We start from the raw sequence: 21,724 nt of genomic DNA, 5'->3' as shown, positions 1-21,724 counted from the left end.
GAATAATATATCATTGGTCAATTCCATAGGTGTTCAAGCCCTCCCGGTGGTCTTATTCATGCTGTCTTGAATAGGTTGTGGGGGCGAGAATGTAGGATAGCCTGTAAGAAGTTGGGGGATTCTTCATTTTTATTCCATATTCCTCATGAAAACACACGTAAGTGGGTTATTCAACGAGGAGTTTGGCATGTTGATGATTGTCTCCTCTTCGTCGCCCCTTGGAGTCCTGTAAACTCCCTCAAAATTCCTGAAATCTCTACTTTACCGGTGTGGGTGAACCTGAAGAATATCCCAGACTCTTGTTTCTCTAGATTAGGAATTAGTCATATAGCATCTGGGTTGGGAGAGCCAATGCTTACGCACAGACCTCGTTTAGACCCAACAATTATGGGAGAAGCTAAGATATTAGTTGAGGTTGAGTTGGATAAACCGTTTCCGCAACGAATTGCTCTAGATGATAAGCAAGGGAATATCTATCTGGTGGATGTCGAGTATACTTGGATCCCAAGTGCTTGTGAGAGATGTGGAGCGCTTGGTCATAAGGAGAAGAGGTGTCTTCTGCCCCATAAACCACATGATTCCGCTCCTGCGAAAGCTAATATAACAAATGAAGAGATCCCTTTGGTGGCGATAGATATGTTGCTACCAAACTCATCTACATTGGTGGGTGCTGTGGAGACTGACTCGCACTTGACTCCTGGCCATCAAGCACACAAGATCACTACAAATTCTGCTCTCACTACACCTCTTGAGGTCCCTGCTCCTACTACATTCACCCATTCGCATGAGGTACAATCTACTTCTTGCTCAAAGATTGAAAACAATTTACCTATGTTAGCAGTTGAAGAAACTGCTCATCCTCAGTCACATGTTATGGAAGAAATTCCATCAAAAGAAATCATTTTGGAGACTCCTCAAGCCTCTGAAAATGAGCAATCAATTGGTCATTACTCTCCTATTGCCAACAACCTTCAGCAATTTCATATGGAACGGGATTTATCCCCGCTAACAAATGGGAGAGATGATGGTTTAGGTGAGGTTGGAGAGACTTCTGGTTATAACATAACTAGAGGAGGAAGACTGATTAAACCGACTCAAAAAATTCAAGATATGGAATGGACAAATGTTAGAGGAAAAGGTAAACGAGGTCGTCGCGGCCGAGGGAACCATGTACACTAGCGGTTGTCTTTTTTCTTTATCTTTCTCTCTTAAGATTCACTTGTTGATCTTTCTCTAGGGTGTTCTCTCACTCTCTATTTGTTGCTTTCTTTTTCAAACTTATGGATGAGAAAACTCATTCATACCTTGTATTTTTACTTATGCATTTTAATATGAAAGCCTTGTTACAAAAAAAGAAAAACTGATAATGCTCAGGCGTCAAATCATCGTTAGCTTTGGTAACTTGGTGAAGGTCTGATTCCATCAGCTCAAAAACAACATAAATGCCTCTGAACTCTCTACTCGAAGGAGGAAGCATAACATGCTAATCTCAACTATATCAGGATGCCTTAGCAACCTTAGAAGCTTGATCTCTCTTAGAATCCTCGTTGCATCAGAGACGTGCTCAAAAATATCATTGCTCTTCTTGATAACTCAAAGTAATGCTATTTGTATTATGGTCTACATTAATATATCAATACTATTAAAGGAGAAACAATTTTTATCTACTTACAAATAGTCTAGGTTGGACCATTACATTTATTTAACTTCTTATTATTAATTTCTCATACAATTAACTTACTTATTATTAAATATATATATCATACATAACCAATTATTTTAATATTTTCAAAATAAGATATCTAAAAATAAATTTATAAGTATATTTTCTAAGATTTCGTTTTAATAATATTTTTAATACCTTTTTATTTAAAATGTAAATATACATTTTTCTTAATATTTACTTTACATAATAAAATTCATAATTAATATTGGCTATAATTATAAAACGAATATTAATTCATTTTTTATTTATAGAACAAGAAATAACATTCCTATAATATTTATATATACATAATTTATATTCATAATTAAATTACTACAACAATATAAATATAAAGTAATTTAATCAATTTATTCAGTATTTTATAAATTATAAAATTAAAGAATAACATATATTCATTAATTTATAACATATTTAAAACAAAATATTAAATTAAGATATATAAACTAATAAATAATTTCATATTTTAATATTCATATTTAATTTAGAATATTAAAAATAATTTAATATATTTATCAAGTATGAGACAGGTTGAATGACATATATATAATTTATATAACAATCAAAATAAATTTTGACCAATTAAAAATAAAAAATAAAAAATAAAATTTTACCAGAATTTAAGCTTTAAAGTATAAATAAAATTAATATGGGAAGGGTTATGTAAATGAATTGTCTTATCTTTATAAAATTATATTCATGTAATTCTTAATATAACTATCTATACTTTTAAAAAGATAGACTCAATAATTGTCTTCTCAGTGGCCACCTTTTCGGTGCACTTTTTCGTGTTTGCCTAATAACATTTTGGGTTCAAATATGTTTTTTCCTTCACACGAGATTCATTGTTATATTTCAGACTAGGTACAAATTGGATTTTTTTTGTTTAGATTCGATTCAGACTTCTGGTTACAAATGTTAGGAAAACAATTGCTATTATTCAAAGTTTTTGACTAGCTATATCTAGTTAATAGTAAATACTATTAAAACAGAAGAAACATTTTTATTTACTATAAAATTGTCATACTAGATCCATATATTCAGTTACATTTTTTGATTATTTACATTAGTTTATTTAATATATAACATCTCTAAAAAATCTAAATAATTATAAGGATATTAATAACAATCTATTTTAACTGTATATTTAAATTTTAGTTTTAGTAATAACAAAATATGTTGAGAAAATATCTAATAAAAGCTTTTAAAAAATTAAATATTTTTAATTAATGTATTTATTAATTTCATAATTAGTAGTATAATATTATTATAAATAACTTTTAATTAAAATTTATTATAAAAAAATTATATGCTAATTTTATAAATTTAATAAATATAGTCTATGTTATATTAAAATAGAATTAATAAATGAATTACATATGAAAATTATATTAAATTGGTAAACTAATATATTTTGAAAAATACTTTCATTTAAATAAATAAATAAAATATCATCCACCATTTAAAGTGATTAAAATATCATTCATCATTTAAAACAGTTAAATTCGTAAATTATGTAATAATTTTATACAAAAAGTAAAATTGTTAACATGTGTTAAACTTTTATAATTAGAACTATATATTATTAATTAATTTATTTTTTTAAATGACAACAATATATTATCTAAAAATGATTATATACAAAATATAATATAAACATTTGTTATTTATAAAATTAAAGGTTATCCGCACGGATATGTGGATCAAAGTCTAGTTACTATTATGTGAGCTATACTATTTTTTTTGTCATCAACTTAAACAAACTCATATTGACTCCGCGTGCAACTATACATATACATTACTTCATAAATAAATATCATCAGAAAGTAATATTTTGTTGTCGTCTTCTTAAAATATGTGCAACACGAGGACTTCCCGGTAGTAATATAAAATATAGTAATCGTAAAACAATTTACATATCACTTTTCTTTTTAGTATTAGTGGTAAATGACTTAATTATATGCACATGCATGTATATTATCGGAAACAATAAACAATATATATCAATAATTTGTTTGAAATGAGAATACATGGCTCTGGTACTATGTTAGCGTTTAGAGTAACGAACTAGTCTTGAGTTTTTCATGAATACTAGCCATCCATTGCGTTGTGCTTAGAGTTTTTGTATGAACTTCACACACTTGTGTCACAATATAAACCAAACTTGCTCACATTTCTTTGCTTTGTTAGATCAGTTTCATTGCACCACTATTAAACGTTCCCCTCCTATCATTCAGTTTTGTTCTTTTTGGTTGGTGTCGGTCACATTCCAACATAAATTACATAACATCAATTGATGCATATAAACTTAATTAACAAGTATATGTATAAGTATTGTTGGGATGAAACACAAATCATGATAAAAATATGATAGTTTCAAAAGAACAAATATACCCTAATACATTTTCTGATCATCAATACTGATGTACAGTAACTCAATCAATAGACCTACTTATGGAAGCCGTCCTTTAGATTTGCTTATCATTCGCTCTTTAACGGAGTTTGTTGCATAAGTAACTTAATGCTACAATGATTGTTTGCTGGCATTGCTGCAGTTCATGTATGAGACAGAAAATGATATCTTTGTTTTTGTAAGAGAATATGTCCTTGTCTTTTTAAGAGATAATATATCCTTGTTTTACAAAGTGTATAGTCTGAAATCTAGGCGGGTCTTTGTTAAAATCTTGGCGGTATTTTTTTTATATTTTAATTATTTGCTAAGAATTCTTGGATCGAAAAAGTCCAAAAAGTAAGAAATACTTTACAAAACTCAAATAGAAAAAAATCTGGCGAGTCAAACGTCAAGGCTTAAGGTAATATCATTAAGTAAATGTTATTCAACGCTAACACTTCAATACCATTTTCTACCATATCACATAATCTTGCACCTCTCCATCCTCAGCCTCTCAAACCAGCCTAACTTTACCTATTTATACCGCAATAATTTACTTATATTCACAAAGCAAACAATAATCACAAGAGTGAGATAAGAAAAGTACGAAATCGCACCAGCCGCTTTTTTCATTGTTTTTTCTCAAAAACAAAAAAGATATCATGGATCGATCTGATTCTCACCAACCTTTTGACGTTACCACCATCGCCAGCACCTATGTCCCCGAGAGCGCCACTGCTCCGAATGCACAAACTGTTAACGAATCAAACCGTGTTGAGACACAAGTTGCGCCAGTGGTTGAGCCAGGAGTTGAGCCAGTGGTTCAGCCACAGGGTGAGCCAGATGCTGCTTCTGAGGCAGCTCTTGTTCCGGCGCAGCCTTCCTCAAACCCCCGTCCTTACACCGACGTAGGCTCAGATCTAAAGTCTTTTTTCTTTCAACTCAATTATGATAGGTCTTTTTGTAATAATTTACTAACATTTTCTCTTTATCCAGATGATTTACGACGCGGTTGTGGCGTTGAACGAACCTGAGGGTTCCAGCAAGTGGGCAATCTCCACGTACGTCCGGAGGTTGATGAACCCTAATTGTCCTGATGGTCATGAGGCTTTGATGACTCACCATCTCGAGGTCATGAAGAAAAGTGGCATTCTCACCATGGTTAAGAAATCATACAAGCTTGCCGTCTCTTCTCCTCCGGGGAACGTGGCTGCTGCGGGTGCTGTGGCTTCCGGATCGGAGATTCCTCCGACTTACACCGGTTCGCTTGATATGGTGGTGGCTTCCGGATGGGAGATTCCTCGGACTTACACCGGTCCGCTTGATATGGTGGTGGCTTCCGGATCTGAGATCCCTCCGACCAACACCAGTTCGCTTGATATGCTGGCTGTCACTGCTTCTGGCTCGGCTTCTCAGCCTCTGAAGCGAGGTCGTGGACGTCCACCAAAGCCTAAGACCGAAGCTCCACAACAGCAACAACCCATTGATGCTCGACCAATCTCACAAGCGGTGCAACCATCCACCAACGTTGAACCCAGCGCTGTCCAGCCAAGCGGGGAGCAACCCGAGTTGCCTGTGGCCAATCCTTCCCCGGTGGTCACGGAGCCGGCAAAGAGAGGCCCTGGTCGTCCAAGGAAAGACGGATCTGGTCCGAGCGTTCCAGCTTCGAATCTGGCTGTAACGATGAAACGAAGGGGCTGGCCAATGAGTTGTAGAGCTTCTGGGAGAGAGAGGAAGCCCATATCTGTCCCGCCTCCTGACTCTATGCTTCCTGTCGCCACCCTTGCTCCGGCTGGTGAAGCTATGGCGGTTGCGGCCGTGATGAAGCGTGGACCAGGACGTCCACCTAAGCGTGGACGAGGACGTACCGCAGGTAGACCCATACAGGTAATAATATCTTATCCGTATATCAGAATCTGTGTGTTCTTTTTTGAGGTAGATTCGCAATATCTAGGTTAGAAGTGTAAAGGTTTCGTACTTTATTGCAATCATTTGGTGTCTTGTCTGTTTCCGACAGTGAAAGAGATCTAAAACCTGACTAATTTTCCGGAGTTTTTTTTTTAATATTATATTCATCTTTAGCTCTTATTTTTATTTTATTTTTCATTTGGATAATTAAGACAATAGTTGGTGGTGTTTCGCTTTATGCTTACTTAGTCATAGTCTTGTTTCTTGTACGTTTATTCTTTATTGCAATCATTTGTGCATTATATCTTTGTCGGTTTTATTTAACCATTATTGTATCTTGAATTTGCTGAACTTATAACTAACTTGTTTTACTTTTATTAACCTAGGACACACCAAGGCTAGTTACGAGGGCTACTGCGAACATCCAAGAGGCTGACTATGGAGAACTCAAGAGAAGGCTTGGCCTTGCTGTTAGTCTAGTTGATTATAATTAATAGTCTTGTCTTTTTATTTGATTCGTTTTGAGATTAAATTCTTGATTCTTATGTTTTGTTTCTTTGAATGTTTCAGAGCGAGAAAGTAAAAGAGATCTTGAATGTGTTGGAAGCTGGTATTGCTGGGGACAAACAGGCTGTGGCGCAAGCTGCACAAGAGCTGGAAGGATTGATACTGATGATGCAGCCGGAGGAGGCAGCACCACCACAGATTGAATCTGAGACACAAGGAATGGAACTTGGACAAGGAAGCAAAGGAGGAGGAGAACAAGCACCGATCCAAACCATGATCCTAGCCCAGCCAAATGCCATGGAAGAAGTGCAGCCAGAAGAGGCAGCACCAGAGATTGAAACTGAAGCACAAGGAATGGAACTTGGACAAGGAAGCGAAGGAGGAGGAGAACAAGCACAGATCCAGACCCTGATCCTGACCCAGCCGCAGCCTCAGACCCTGACCCAGCCGCGGCCCCAGACTCCCCCTCAGCTTCAGCCCGAGACCCTGACCTTGACCGAGCCTGAACCCCAGATCCTTCGTGAACTTGAGCCTCAGACTGTGCCTGAGCTTGAGCCTCTGCCAGAGCTTGAGCCTCTTCTTGAGCTTGAACCTCTGATTGACCTTGAGCCTCTGCCCTTGACCCAGTCCCAGCCGCAGATCCTGCCCCAGATTGAGCCCAATACAGAAGCTGAAGCAATGGATGAAGATATATTCTGATTTCTGAAGTGACGGTCCAACAAAAAAAGCCTAGACATAGCCTTGGTGTTCGTGGTTATGAGTGTTCTTCTAATATTTGGGTGTTGGATCGATCGTCTCTGAATAAAGCCTGTAAGGCATTTTTATTTTTAACAGTTTGCTAGAGAAGAGACAAAACCTTTTGATACTCTGGTCGGTTTGTTTCTGTTTATGGATATTTCCAGTGTTGGATGTTTTCTCTTTTTATTAATCTAAACATTTTCTGCTCCGATCTTTCTTTCTATTTTGCTTTTTTTTTTTAATATGTTAGTTCACTGAGGTCGAATCTGAATTTTATATTATTGTTGTTAGTAATATCTTCATATCTTTTCCATGTCTACAGTTAGTTTTAATCAACTAGTCAGCTACATTTGAACTCACTTTGAACTTTAGTCCTTCAGTATACATAGAGAAGTCATCAACCATTGAAACAGTTCGGCCAAGTTGCAACAATTGTTTCAGTCTTTTAGAACACTCCTTTCGACCTCTTTATATTAACGTAGTTGCTCTTTAAATGAAATGTTAATTAAAACTGTAGACATTAAGTCGTCTATTAATTCTGGGTGCTTACTGTTCCAACCTAACGATCTTGAGAAATGTTTCTGTAACAATACATCAAGTGTACTCCCAGTACTATAAACATGAGTTTTTTGTATATCAAAAACGATATACTATCATGTTTTTCAATTTAATTCATCAAACTTTTGGTCGCCTGTTTATTTTACATCTGAGTATGAATATTTAATCATAAAAGGGTTTCACATATAGAACTTTAATCATGATCAGCCCACACATTAGACAAAACTTTACACAAAATCCTGCAACATCATGTTCTTTTTCTGCGACACCAATAATTTTTATTATATAACATTTTAGTACTAAATCTGTGAGGCATCATAGAATGGATACATTAATCGGTAAATTAAAATGAAAAATAGTTAATCTGTTATTTAATGTCTGTAAAAAATTATGTATTAAAATGTACATTTTTAGTGTACTATTACATAATTTTCTCAATCATGTTTACGATAATTTTATAGAAAGAATAATATTTTTCTAAAATAGTGCCGATCGCCTACTATAACTTTTTTTTAACTAGACCAAAATATAACCTAATTTTTGGCACTACATACTAATTAAGATTGCATAGAAACTGAAACGAACATATGAAAAAAAAATATTTCTAAATATAAAATTTTGTTTACGAAAAATAAGAAAGTTCGAAGACATTAGTAAAATATTTAATGAAACATTAAACATCTAATTCAATTTAAAGAAATAAAATCTAGTTTTAATATAGTTCACAAAAGTCAGAGAACTATTAGGTTAGTATAAATTATATTATTTTTGGATCTTAACTTTTATTATACGGAAAATCGAAGAAACATAAAGTGTATAAAAAAAAGCAACGAAACGAATTGAAATTGATGAGACAAAAAGATAAACTAAAGAAATAAAAAACCTACAATTTAAGGAACTAAATTAAAATAATATTGATGATAATAAGAACAATAGATAAGTTAAAATTTTAATTTTTAATTTTGTTATTCTTTATTATTTGGTAATTAGGATCAATTAAATTATTTTACATATTATAATTTCATTTTGACTAAATATAAAATATGAAAATTTGATTTGAATTAATTTTCTTTATTTTCATATATATTTATTTAATTAAAATAATATTTCTATGATTTGACTAAAAATAAATATGGAATCTTGACTTGGATTTATTTCCTTTTCATTTTAAATTTTATTATATTTATGATATTATGTTTGACTAAAACATAATATGACACTTGATTTGGGTTTTATATGTTTCATTTATTTCTTTTTTCTAATATAATATTTGATTGCAAATATGAAAAAGGAATGCTATTTGAATTCAAACTTGGGAACATATTCAAGGGCATACCTACTTGATACCATATCAACTCAATAATTTAGTGATTTTTTGTAATTTAATATTATTTTTATAATAAATCAAATTGAATTTTTTTTTGTCAATATTAATCCGGACAGCAACTTCACCAGACCCAAATTTTTTTTAAAGATTCACCAGACCCAGTAAGATCTTCATGAGAAAATAAATCAATTTGATTTTTTATTTACTCTAGTTAATTACTCTAATCATGTAATCTTGTTACACACCTTTAAATATCTATTCTATAAAATAGAAGTCACAATTTCTATTTATGTGTGATTTTTTTTTTAAAATGACCATTCTTAGAAAATCATATTTCATTTATTTTTAATTAACATTTTGACATCATTAACATATCACATCTTATTTAATCAACATATTTAACAACTTCATCTATAAAACTTTTTAAATTTTATTTTTGATTATAAAACATTTGTTAACAAAAAAATCTAATAAAATATTTTTAAAATTTTAAATATTTTATATAGTAACACCTTAATTAATTTCGTAATTAATAGTATAATATTATTCAAATCAATTATATTTAAGATTTTACTATAAAAATATTTATTTTTTTCATAAAAATTCAATTAAAATAGAAGTACTATAGAATTAAACCATATAAAAGTATATTATATTAAAAATAATTTAAAATATCACTCACCCTTAAAATGGGTTAAATTCGTAAATCATGTATAAAATTTAATAAAATAATAATTCTAAATTATTTAAACATAATATTTACTTATAAAATTCTGCTATATATATTAAAATTATAGATGCTAAAGTATATTTTTAAAAACATAACAATGAAATATAAATGATCCTGAACAAATATAAGTGCTATAGTATAACTAAAACAAAATTTAATTTTTTTTTGTGCAAACTGTTAGAAATTAAACTTGGAATTCTATGAAACACATATCCTTGTATTTTCAATACATTTGGTATCCAAATATCTTTAAAACCGAAGACACCCTAGGAAGGAGTTTCCATGCAACCTAATACTAACACCAAAATTCAAATTTGATACGTTGCGCGATTGTATAAAAGTCTATATAGGAGGTATAAAGCCTACAGAGAAAAATGACACGAAGGGAAAAACTCTCTCAAAACTCTCTCTCTTAAAACTCTCGGCGAAAACCCTAGCTTTCCGTTTGGGTGGCCGGCGGCGTGCTTCTCTTCTGTTAACGCCGGTCGCCCCCCCTCTCTTTCGTTTCCTTCTTCTTCGCCTCTCCTCTCCCTCCTTCTCTCTGTTTCCTTTCTCGAAGCTCTGTTCTAGCGCCACCGTACGGTGTAGATCTGGCGCGTCGGACCCGAATCTTCGGAGAAGCGAAGTGGAGGAACGGATGTGCGGTTTCTTTGGTCAAGCGGAATGGCAGTGGTTCAGATCTTGCGTCAGATCTGGATCTGTGGAGAGCTCTGTCTCTTTCCTCTGCCTCCTCTCTGTTTGATCTTCTCGATATGGGTGGGTTGGTTCGCTTGGCTGAAGACGCTTAGGGTCCCTCAGACGGTGGAGCTGCGGTGTTTCTTCCGTCGTCTTGTTGGTCCCGATGGCGTTCTTTCTTAGGCTGGTTAACCATTCTCACAGGGGCTTCTATGGTGTTGCTTTCGTTTCCAAGCCGGCTTGATCTGTTACGGGTTCTCCGTTGTAGGGGCGTGTGCGAGGAGGCGAGTAGTCGGTCTTGTCAACCACGACTAGCTTTTTCGGTGGCGGCACGTGCGGAGTCAACAAGGACTGAGGGCTGATCTAGGGCTGTCCTGGTCCACTTCGCCTTCTGGTGGAGTATTGGGCTCTGTCTTTCTGGTGCAGGTTCGATAGCGTGTAGCGGCTCATAGTTTCTCCTTCTCCAAATAAAGCTCGACCTGTTTGGGACGTGTGGTTTTGGTCTCGAGTGGCAGGCGTCGGTCCATGAAGTCCGCTGACTGGGAGGGCTTAGCGAGCTGTTTCTGACAACCCGATCATAAAGAACTGGTCACCGGGTACGCCAAACTCTACCGGGTCCAGCTCTCGCTATAACTGCGGGTCGATTCTGTGGCAAGTGACGGTTCCTCTCCGATGTATCCTTTGTGTACTGCGCTTGTGCTTGAGTCATTTCATTTGTTTCTTTAGGTTTGAGTTTCTGTTAGTTTCATTTTGCAAGTCTGATACTAGTTATCTTTGTCAAGTCTGTAAAAAACTTAAAATCTGGTAATGAAATCTTAACATTTTTTACCAAAAAAAAAAAAAAAAAAAAAGCCTACAGAGATGTAGTTTAGGGCCCATCTGGCCAGCCAGAGAAAGTCTCTCTCTCAAACATTTTGATTAGGCTAGTTCGGTTTAGTCGGGTAAAGCAATACAGTTTTCGGTTGATTCCAAAGTTGAAAAACTCCAACTGAACCGAAAACAAATTACGTCTCGATTTTGTTTAATTTCGTTTCCAAGCCGAAGAAATTTCAGATTCTTTGGTTAAATTCGATTTAAAGTTTGTGTAATTTCGGTTGTTATACTAGTTCGGATTGAAATATTGGTATAAACTGGTTTGATCTGAAACTTAAAAAAACAATAACTGAATTAACCGATTATCAAACAGAACAAGAATTAATTTTAAAACGTACCAATCGGTACATAACCAATAAATGAATAGACCGGTTCGGTTCGGTTCGCTATGGGTTAAATCAAAAACCGTAAGCCTAATCATCCATCATCTTCCTCAATTCTCCAATTCCCAGATCTGTTAGGGATTTCAAAAAGAGCCATGGAGAATGGGAAAAGAGACAGAGACGACATGGAAGTGCAACCCTCCCCTAGAAAGCCACGTGTACTCCTCGCAGCAAGCGGAAGCGTCGCCGCCATCAAATTCGGCAACCTCTGCCACTGCTTCACAGAATGGGCGGAAGTGAGAGCCGTCGTCTCGAAGTCGTCTCTCCACTTCCTCGACAAGCTCTCTCTCCCACCGGAAGTGACTCTCTACACAGACGAAGAAGAGTGGTCGAGCTGGAACAAGATCGGCGATCCCGTGCTTCACATCGAGCTCAGACGCTGGGCTGACGTCATGGTCATCGCTCCTTTGTCTGCTAACACTTTAGCCAAGGTAAAATAAAAAAAAACAATCTAAGGATCCAAATGGCTGCGGTTATAATAGTAACAAAAATTTACAGATAGAGATTTTTGTTACTATTAACTTCGGTGTGATTTGGTTTAATCTGTTACCATTTGGATCGGAGCCTTGTTTATAAGTTGTGGTTATAATAGTAACAAAAATTTACAAATAGAGATTTTTGTTACTATTAAGATTTGAATCGTACCTTTACCATTCAGAGCCTTATGTATAAGTTTCATTAGAAAACCACGCTTCATTTTTTGTGCCTTCTTTATAGATAGCTGGTGGGATGTGTGATAATCTTCTGACTTGTATCATAAGAGCTTGGGATTATAGCAAACCGCTTTTCGTTGCGCCGGCTATGAATACTTTGATGTGGAACAATCCTTTTACGGAGAGGCATCTTTTGTCGCTTGATGAGCTTGGGATCACACTCATTCCTCCGATCAAGAAGAGGTTGGCTTGTGGTGACTATGGTAATGGCGCGATGGCTGAGCCGTCTCTTATCTATTCTACTGTTAGACTCTTTTGGGAGTCTCAGGGTCATCAGCAAAGTGGTGGTGGAACTAGTTAAAAACCATGGTCTAATGGTTGGTTCTGTTTTCAGTGTCATAGATTGTTCTGTCTGTACTGCTTTGTGTTTGTATATGTTAAGAACAGCTGTCTGGATTGATGTCTCTTAACTACCATTTTCACTGTCTCTCTCTTTCTCAGTATTCAAGTATCTGAGCTCTCTGAAGCTTTAACAACCCACGCATAGCTTCATCTCCCTTATGGAGCTTGAACAACTAACGTACATAATAGTAGTTAAAGTTCCATGTCATCAACTAGCAACTGATAAGCTCTCATACACCCACCTTCAGATACTGTGTACCCGTCTTGTCCAGTAAGCTCTATGAGTTATACACTGCGTCGACGGTCTTCTGCTTCTATTGCATCATCTTCTTCGTACGAGTGTATTCCAAGTTCAACAACATGATCATCAGTTTTCTGCAGCTGGAATAGGGAGGCAGATGAGGAGTAGATGGATTTAGAGAAGAACAAGGTGTTATAGAAGCCTTTTTTCTCTGGCTTGCAGGCGAGAGGGACGAAGAGCATAACTTTGAGTCGAGTGCATCTGTTTTTTATATGATAACAAAATTACAGAAGTTTCTCCTTCCTTTTACTGCTCCATATATTGGGCCTAAAGTGTTGTTGATATATATAAGCCCAACCCATTTAATGTAGAGATGATGTAATTTTTCTTCTTGATTAATTAAGAATTATTCTAGGAAATAATAGAAATAAAAATTCCATAAAAATATCTCAACTAAATTTTGTTAAGCTTTTTAACACCCAAACTTTTTTGTTACCAAGTTTAATACTCCAACTAATTATATTGTTCATTTTAATAAGCAATCTTTTAGGACTATGCTCATTTTAATACCCAAACATTATTTATTTTAATTAAAAATACTTATAGATTTCAAATGAAATTTAAAAAATCTATAAAATTTACCAAAAAATTCAGAAAATTATAATTTTATTTTCTGTTTGAGAAATAAAAGTAAATAAATTGTGTATAACCTTAAATTTTGTAATAAAATTTGTAAGTTTTAAATATAGAAGTTAGTTTGTTTTCTGAAATAAAAAACAAATTTATTTATTTTCCTTCAAAACTAATTTTAAAATTTTCTCACTAATTTATTTACCTTATTATTAGTATTTTCAATTATATAAACAAAGTTTGAGTATTAAACGGGGCACAATTTTAAAAGTTTGTGCATTAAAATGAATAAAATAATTAATTGGAGTATTAAACTGGGTACCTAAAAAGTTTAGTTATTAAAAAGTTTAATAAAATTTAATTAGGATATTTTTATGGAATTTTCCAATATGTATATACGTGTGTGTACATATAAAGTTACATTTTATTTCAAATCTTCAGTATGCAAGCACTTGTACTTTTTAAATGGAACCCGTATTTATATAGCGTAGGAAACATATACAAAAGACTTAGCTTAGTAATTCATTACTTTAGTTCAACAAGTGAAGGCGATTTTCTAAGAAATCCATTTTATTGAGTTTGGGAGATTTTATTCATCCCAACAAAAAATACAGGTCGTCTACAATAATCACTATAACAACGAGGTATACCATGTTTGAAATTGCGCTAGGCGTAACGCGTGCGGCCGGTCTGCGCCTAGCGAGTTGAGAGAAAATCGGAGATTAATCGAGGATTAATCGGGGATTAATTTTAAACGGCTTTATTATATGTATTATTATTTGTGTAACAAAGTTGATGATAGGTCGTAGTCCAGCGGTTGTGAGCTTGTCGTTGGGCTTAAAAGGTCGCGGGTTCGACCCGTACAACGCATTTTTTGACTATTTTTTTCTTTTATTCATTAATGAATGCGAAAAGACATTAATGTCCTCATCTTCTTCATTTGTTCCTGTCGAACAGAAACCCTATAATTTCGAATCTGACATTTTTTTCTGCGATTTTTGGCCGTTTTAACTCGTTTCTTTTAGATTTCACTCGTTTATCATAGATTTTTAACTTAACACATGATTTTAAACTTGCAAATCGAGAAAAGTTGATTTTTAGTATGAAATCCGATTTTTTGGGCGATTTTGTGCAAAACGCCACGGTTCCTTGCCGATCAGCGTTTAGACGCCGAGTAATCGTTCAAATCGGCCGCGTTTTAGAACAAGGGGTATAGCTAAATCTCATCAAACGAGGCACACTGTAGTAACATATAAAAGTATCTCCAGCTCACCTCTATCTTTTACTATAATAAATGAATTTATTAGAATTCATTTATTAGTGATCTTCATTTTAAAATTTCTTTATTATAAAAAGAAAAAATATAGGTGGATTAGAAATTTAGAAAGGGTCTAATATATTGTTCCATCACATGATCACTAAAACCAGTAAAGAAAAGACATGAAATTATTAGCATATCTTTCACAAAGTAAGGATTAAGATATATTATAGCTTTCCAAAAATCGAGAAAATCAAATGGATTAGGGCTTGGGAAAAGACAGAAAAGGGAGATTTAAGATCCCAAAGAGAAGAAAAGGGTTTTATGGAAAAGTGGGTTTGAGAGAGACAAAGGAGATGAGGTGAAGAGTGTAAAGAGACAAAGCAATGGGGCAGTTGAGCACAAGAATAATAGTGAAAGCCACCACACACACATTCATTTATCTCTTATATTTCGTATAAACCAAAAAAAATTGAAGTATAGTTGGAAAATAAAGAATGAAAGAAAAGGAGTGATGGGGAGAGATGGGAGAATGTCACGTCGTTTTAAGCTCCTTCACATCTCCCCATATCATTCATATCCCCAGAATTCCACGCTATCTCTCTCCTCTTACCAGTCAATCTCAACCTCTTCCTTTCAATTTTCTTTCATAATAAAACTACATTCTAGTAGCTATTAATATGATATATATACTAAACTAAGAATATAGTTACATCATTCCAGAATTAGTTTAGGGAAATCCTAAATCGGTCAATCAGAACGCATTTCTCTGTTTGTGCTTGTAATTCTTACGTAGTAGTAGTGGTCATGATGTTCCTTTTTTTGATGTATGGTTTTGATTTTATAGGATGTTCCCAAAGAGACAATATAATCAGTGCATTTATTGAATCCTACTTAGTAGTGTTCTGTGTTCCTCTTGGAATATGTCAATTTTGTGCTTAAGTGTACTCATCTGCAAACTAATCAATAGTATATTTGTACTACATATAGAGTATGATTGGTGAACATTGTAGTTACTATAGAGTAATTAAAAATGGAAGAAATGAAAGAGCAAATACGATCAAAAATAATTTGAGGATAAAATTTTCTCTGTGAAAAAAGAAGAAAGTTTTACTTTATATAAATTCACAAAAACAAACAACATGTTTACTTACGTATCAACTTACAACTTTTATCTTGATCTATTTTGTACCTGTGTAACACAGCCAAAAATATGTTTCCCTATAATATTTTGCTTTAACATAGCATACCAGCCATAGTACCATTTACATAAGCACTCCTGAACTGTAATTTCTTATAGGTTCGAAAATAAACTATACATCAAATAAGCAAAGCCTAATAAACCCTTTGTCAATAAATAAGTAATAAACAAGCCATAACCATAAGACCATGATTATTCTCAGTCTCTTAACTAGGATTCTTACTTTCAGCTAAGAGACGGTTCTTAGTTTTTTTTAGATTTTAACTAAAAAAAACTAAGAATCGTCTCTTAAATAAGAGATATAAAAGCTGTTACTTAATCGAAAAGTGTAAAAAAATAAATATCAAATCATGAGTTAAGAACTCCGGCTAAAAGACCGGGGTTAATCATGCCCTAACGAAGTAGTAATCCTACAATGATATGATGTATTAAATTCGGGCTTAATAGTATATAATATCATACAATACATTCAACATGGAAAACAATTGTATTATGTTTTGCTTTGTTCAAAAATAATTCAATTATATACGTTGTAATTCTTTTTATATAAAAATGTAATTGTTTTTGAAATTTGGTGGAGAATTTATAAAATAAAAGGAATAAAACAAAGCATATAAAATATATGATTCTATCCATGTGGAGAATGTTAATTTGCAAAAGAAAAAAAAAATATATAGAAAAATATATATCTCGGTACTACTATATATACATACATATATGTGTGCTTATGAAAACCTCATTTGCATGCTCCCATTCTCACATTCACACAAAAGATATCTCAACATTATCACTCTACTTCATACCCAAACTAAAAACAGCCAATAACACTTTCTACTATTTGTCAATTTCCTCATTCAAAGATATCATTCACATCTCCTAAATTTCGATAAATAAACAAAGCCCTAATATTCACTTGCTATCTGTCTCTCAGCTCGGTTATACATATATAAAATTAAAAAGGTTCAAAATGTGGATGATGGGTTACAACGAAGGAGGTGCAGATTCTTTCAACGGAGGAAGAAAGCTTCGTCCTCTCATCCCTCGCCTCTCTTCTTGCCCCACCGCCACCGGAAACACCAACTCCGACCACCGCTTTAATATGGGTATATCTCTCTTTCTCCCCCACAAAATATATAGTTCTCTTTCTAGTTTCGATTAATGCTCATTTTCTTAGTAGTTATATTTTCTATAATTTTACCGCATCTAGAGAAAAGTTAATGCTCATTTTCTTGGTTGTTATGATTTGTAAAGCAGTGGTGACAACAATGACGGCGGAGCAGAACAAGAGGGAGTTGATGATGCTAAACTCAGAGCCTCAACATCCACCAGCAATGGTGAGCTCACGGTGGAATCCGACACCGGATCAGTTAAAGGCTCTTGAAGAGCTTTACCAACAAGGAACAAGAACTCCTTCGGCCGACCATATCCAACAAATCACCGCGCAGCTACGACGGTACGGGAAGATAGAAGGCAAAAATGTTTTCTATTGGTTCCAAAACCACAAAGCTCGCGAACGCCAGAAGCGTCGACGACAAATGGAAAATGGCCACGATGAATCAGTCGTTACGACAACGAGTCTTGTCTCAAACCAAGGATTCGACAAGAAAGATTCAAAAGGTGAGAGACCATAACTTTAGAAACAGAATATGACATATACTTCAAACAGTTAAATCTTGACTTAGTTTTTTTATTTGAAATATTACAGGTTACAAGGTTGAACATACCAAGAACTGGATATGTTCGGTCGGATGCGACACACAACAAGAGGTATATATGTGCATGGCATACATATGATTGTTTGTTTCTACTCATTATATTATATATTAATGTCTAATGGGGACATGAAAGGGAATGTAATTAAGGGTTCATGGTATGGTATAATTGGCACATGATTACAAAGAGAATCTATTTATGAATAATTGCATTCCTTTTTTGGATGTTTGGGTAATTTTTGCAAATGAAAACAAAGGCAAAGATATGATGGAGAGAAGATATATGTGGCAGCGGAAAATACCAAAAATAGTTAGCTTATTGGGAAATGCAAAAATAAGTATTTTTGTTAGCAGATAAATTATATTATTAGTATTTTATTGAGTATTTTGTTTTTCTAAAAAATAATGAATTGATCCAAAAAGCTGCATACACTTTCCTTTCTGTCGGGACAGCTGCTACGTAAGATCTATTATTTTTGTTTTCTTCTTGTGCTTTTGCTGTATTTCAATATATTAGAGAGCTTTTTTACATCAATACATGCTTGAAAAGACCGCTTTGACCCTGCTCTTTAACGGTTTCACTCTCCTTGGCGCTGTCCCTTTCTGGAATTTGCTTTCGCAGATTATTCTTGCGTCTGTGTGATTCGTTTTTTAAGCAAAAAGTTTGTCGCTTTGCCATGATTTTGACTTATTTGTTACCAAGTTTTACATTTTCCAATGCTAATTGACAATTCAAAAATTTTAAAGTATCGCATTTCTCTTTCTTTTTTCTTTTTTGCATATCAGAAACCTCATGACCATCATCATCAGGAGGAGCCTGTCTCAATAGCGATGGTAGCAACGAAACGCAATGGTCGTCATGGAGGAGACGAGATACAAAGCTTTCCTGTGAGAAATGCCAGGTGGCATATGATGCAGCTACCACCTGGACTCTACCCTTCTTCACAACAACAGCATAATAATCACCAACTCAATCTCAATTCCACTACAGTTTCTTTAAACTTGTCCACTAGCAACAGTAACGTTCCCGCTGCTAAAGATACAGTCACATTTTCACCTTCATTTCTGAGGACAAGAGGAGCAAGGAACACAGAGGCTTGTGATGATAATAAAGATCAAGAACAACATGAAGATTGCTCAAACGGTGAATTGGAACATCAAGAACAGACACTAGAGCTGTTTCCATTGAGAAAAGAGGGGTTTTGTAGCAATGGTGGCGATGATGGGAAAGAGAAGGAGAGTGGCATTCAATGTTTCTACGAGTTTCTTCCATTGAAGAACTAGTACTACATGATATTTTTCAAGAGAAACATGTTTTTGTGTTATCATATTACTAGATTAATTAACTAATCAAGTTATAGCGAGCTAGGGATTTGTTTGGGAGTGAGGGCAGGCGTGTCTTTATGGTGTTGATGTTAATCATAAGCGTTTGCCTTGAAATTCACTTTGGACCATTCTCTTTAAATGTTAAAACGACTCGAGCAAAACTTAAACTAAAAAGAATACAGATACATGTGATTTTCCCATTAATTTATCATTTTGTGTGGATGTGGTGAGTTAAGGTTTTGGATTAGAAAACTTGCTTGATTTGGTTGGTGACTGAGAAGTGTATTTGGTGATGATGATTTGGTTGGTGACTGAGTGTATTTGGTGATGATATCAAGTCTTATCACAATGGGAACTCGTCGTTAATATACAGTTTTTAAGGCGTAACTACAATATAAATTATAAGAAAATGAGACTACATATCACGAAATATTTACTTAGTATATGTACACACAAACATAGATCTGTAATACTGTATATGTCTCAATCTTAGCATGCGTATCTTTGAGTTATAAATGTGCGAGAGACAAAAAGAATTGGGTTGATGTAGAAGTGACTAAGAAAGTGGGAGGAATTTGGTTTTGGACTTGTTTTGTTTTCTCTTCACTCGCATGCCAACAAAATGCCTTTACATTTGCTATTTATATATAAACTATTCTTCTCATATTCAAGGTCCCTATTTTGTATTTGTGTTTATAGGTAAAATAATTTAATGAACATTATGTGTAACCGGATAAAGCACAAACCAAAGTTCATTGTAACTCCGGTACCAAATCGGATGTTCGAACCAGTTTATACTAAATATATTTATCATTCATAAGATAATTTTGTGTGAGTCATTTGTTTTAGTTTTAGGGTTCATAACTCACAATTGATTTGCATTAACTGAATATGCAATGCTTAAATACAGTTGATGTTGATTTCAGCCTAGTGTTTAATTCGGAATGCTAAATCCACCTCTAACAAATATCTAACTTGAGAAACAAGAAAAAGTATATTGTGTAAATAAGCAATTGAAACATAAATTCCAAATCATGAACCAACTATTTGTTTACTAGTATATCTCTGATCTAAAAAGTTCCAAATTAGCCTAAATTTTGATTAAAGAATATATTTTAAAAAATAGAAAGTCTTGGTGAAATGTAGAAAATTGAGATTTGCCGGATGATTTGAAAGTTTAATGATAGTAAAGGCAAACCTCATTAACAGAAAGATAGAGGAAAGGCCAACTATAATTTTCATTAAAACCTAATATTTGAAAAAAAATTTCCTTTATAGCACACTATATAGATAAATATAACTACCGAATGTAATAGGAAGCCTAGCCACCATATTTTTCAAATGGGGAGAAGACAAAATATGAGAGACATAACGTGAGAAAAGGAAAGAAGGGTGGCTTTCAGAAGAGAGATCAAGAGACATGACAAAATAGAATTACAAGCACAAAAATTATTGAATAGCTTATTCATAGAAGAAGCCCCGACACTTTCCTTTCTTTTCCAAAAGATTCATTCATTCTTTTATGTCTCTTATGTACGATTCAATGCGACTATTTTCTTTAATAATAGTTGTAGAAGAAAGATAAGAGAGTAGTTTCATATGTTTGTATATGGCTTATTTTGATGCATTATTATTCCTTCTTCCTCTCTTGTATTTACTCCTTTTTATGATGATTGTGTTTTTGTGATTCTTGCGAGCATGCATGGAAGTAAGCAAAAACATAACTTTAATCAATTTGTACGAGAAAGTGAAAAGCAAGCAGATAAATGTTAATGGGTACACACACAGTCAACAGACTACCACACGTACAATAGTAATATATTTTGTTGTTAGGAAACAAAGAAACATGAATCTTCTCGTGAATTGTAACGAAGGTTAATGTTAAAGAGTGTAATCGTACGGTGTAATCTTTTGGTTATTTCCATGGATCATACAGATCTGTGTCTGCGTTGTTGGATTTATCATAATATATATCGTCAATGACGTGCTATATGCATAAGCTTTAATTACTTTTTAAAAGCAATAACTACCACTAGAAATAAGAATTTAAAAATCACATAACGATCAGGGAAAATGTCATGCAGTATATGTATGCCAACGTGGAATCCCACGTATAACGTATACAATTGAGATAAGATTATTATCGCATGAAGATGACGGTTAATTTCAAGGTGATGCTAATTCATACGATCTTGTTTCATATTTCTTTTATGTAAAACCCAAAACATCTCACCACCTAGGCGCGCACATATATGATTCTTTCTTCTAAAGAATACATTGTTTTAAAATATTAGCAACATTTTAATCAACAATGGGTTTTATCTATATGTAATTTGTATTTGTCTCTAACTAGAGAATCCCCTGGCTGTAGCTGAAGTCTAAAACAGGAAACTGAAAATCGGTTAGTAAATCTGAGTCATCCTTATGAGTCAAATGTAAGTAATGTACACGGAGAGAGATCAATCAAAAATAAACCTGAAACATTAT

General features: G+C 33.9%; 4 protein-coding genes across 5 annotated transcripts; all 4 read left to right on the top strand.

The window, feature by feature from the left end:
* Positions 1-387: 387 nt before the first annotated feature.
* Positions 388-1,179, top strand: LOC106442282. Its single transcript, XM_013883983.1, has one exon. It carries the CDS (start codon positions 388-390, stop codon positions 1,177-1,179), a length of 792 nt encoding a protein of 263 aa, XP_013739437.1.
* A 3,900-nt stretch (positions 1,180-5,079) lies between these two features.
* Positions 5,080-7,479, top strand: LOC106442283 (proteoglycan 4-like). Its single transcript, XM_013883984.3, has 3 exons — positions 5,080-6,002; positions 6,410-6,493; positions 6,594-7,479. The coding sequence occupies exons 1-3, from the start codon at positions 5,112-5,114 to the stop codon at positions 7,227-7,229; spliced, it is 1,611 nt and encodes a 536-aa protein (XP_013739438.2). The 5' UTR covers positions 5,080-5,111; the 3' UTR covers positions 7,230-7,479.
* A 4,373-nt stretch (positions 7,480-11,852) lies between these two features.
* On the top strand, positions 11,853-12,954 carry LOC106439562 (phosphopantothenoylcysteine decarboxylase). Its single transcript, XM_013881043.3, has 2 exons — positions 11,853-12,245; positions 12,532-12,954. Exons 1-2 carry the CDS (start codon positions 11,910-11,912, stop codon positions 12,826-12,828), a joined length of 633 nt encoding a protein of 210 aa, XP_013736497.1. The 5' UTR covers positions 11,853-11,909; the 3' UTR covers positions 12,829-12,954.
* A 3,637-nt stretch (positions 12,955-16,591) lies between these two features.
* On the top strand, positions 16,592-19,336 carry LOC106439563 (WUSCHEL-related homeobox 1). 2 transcript variants are annotated; one of them, XM_013881044.3, is made up of 4 exons: positions 16,592-17,302; positions 17,451-17,816; positions 17,905-17,966; positions 18,698-19,336. In XM_013881044.3, exons 1-4 carry the CDS (start codon positions 17,167-17,169, stop codon positions 19,193-19,195), a joined length of 1,062 nt encoding a protein of 353 aa, XP_013736498.1. In that variant the 5' UTR covers positions 16,592-17,166; the 3' UTR covers positions 19,196-19,336. The 2 variants fall into 2 exon arrangements, with proteins under 2 accessions (XP_013736498.1, XP_013736499.1); XM_013881045.3 differs by having other exon boundaries at positions 16,605-17,302; positions 17,454-17,816.
* Positions 19,337-21,724: the final 2,388 nt, after the last annotated feature.

Source organism: Brassica napus, chromosome A3 (genome assembly GCF_020379485.1).
Source record: "Brassica napus cultivar Da-Ae chromosome A3, Da-Ae, whole genome shotgun sequence".
NCBI classification, from domain to species: Eukaryota; Viridiplantae; Streptophyta; class Magnoliopsida; order Brassicales; family Brassicaceae; genus Brassica; species Brassica napus.
The sequence above is the reverse complement of the archived record's forward strand: the minus strand, read 5'-3'. Positions and strand labels throughout refer to the sequence as shown.

Bases quoted from the DNA above. Each gene is read 5' to 3' on its own strand.
- LOC106442282 (XM_013883983.1), top strand. From the start codon at position 388: ATGGGAGAAGCTAAGATATTAGTTGAGGTTGAGTTGGATAAACCGTTT.
- LOC106442283 (XM_013883984.3), top strand. From the start codon at position 5,112: ATGATTTACGACGCGGTTGTGGCGTTGAACGAACCTGAGGGTTCCAGC. The intron at 6,003-6,409 runs GTAATAATATCT...TTATTAACCTAG, and splicing joins CCGCAGGTAGACCCATACAG to GACACACCAAGGCTAGTTAC. The intron at 6,494-6,593 runs GTTAGTCTAGTT...TGAATGTTTCAG, and splicing joins AGAGAAGGCTTGGCCTTGCT to AGCGAGAAAGTAAAAGAGAT.
- LOC106439562 (XM_013881043.3), top strand. From the start codon at position 11,910: ATGGAGAATGGGAAAAGAGACAGAGACGACATGGAAGTGCAACCCTCC. The intron at 12,246-12,531 runs GTAAAATAAAAA...CCTTCTTTATAG, and splicing joins CTGCTAACACTTTAGCCAAG to ATAGCTGGTGGGATGTGTGA.
- LOC106439563 (XM_013881044.3), top strand. From the start codon at position 17,167: ATGTGGATGATGGGTTACAACGAAGGAGGTGCAGATTCTTTCAACGGA. The intron at 17,303-17,450 runs GTATATCTCTCT...TGATTTGTAAAG, and splicing joins CGACCACCGCTTTAATATGG to CAGTGGTGACAACAATGACG. The intron at 17,967-18,697 runs GTATATATGTGC...TTTGCATATCAG, and splicing joins GATGCGACACACAACAAGAG to AAACCTCATGACCATCATCA.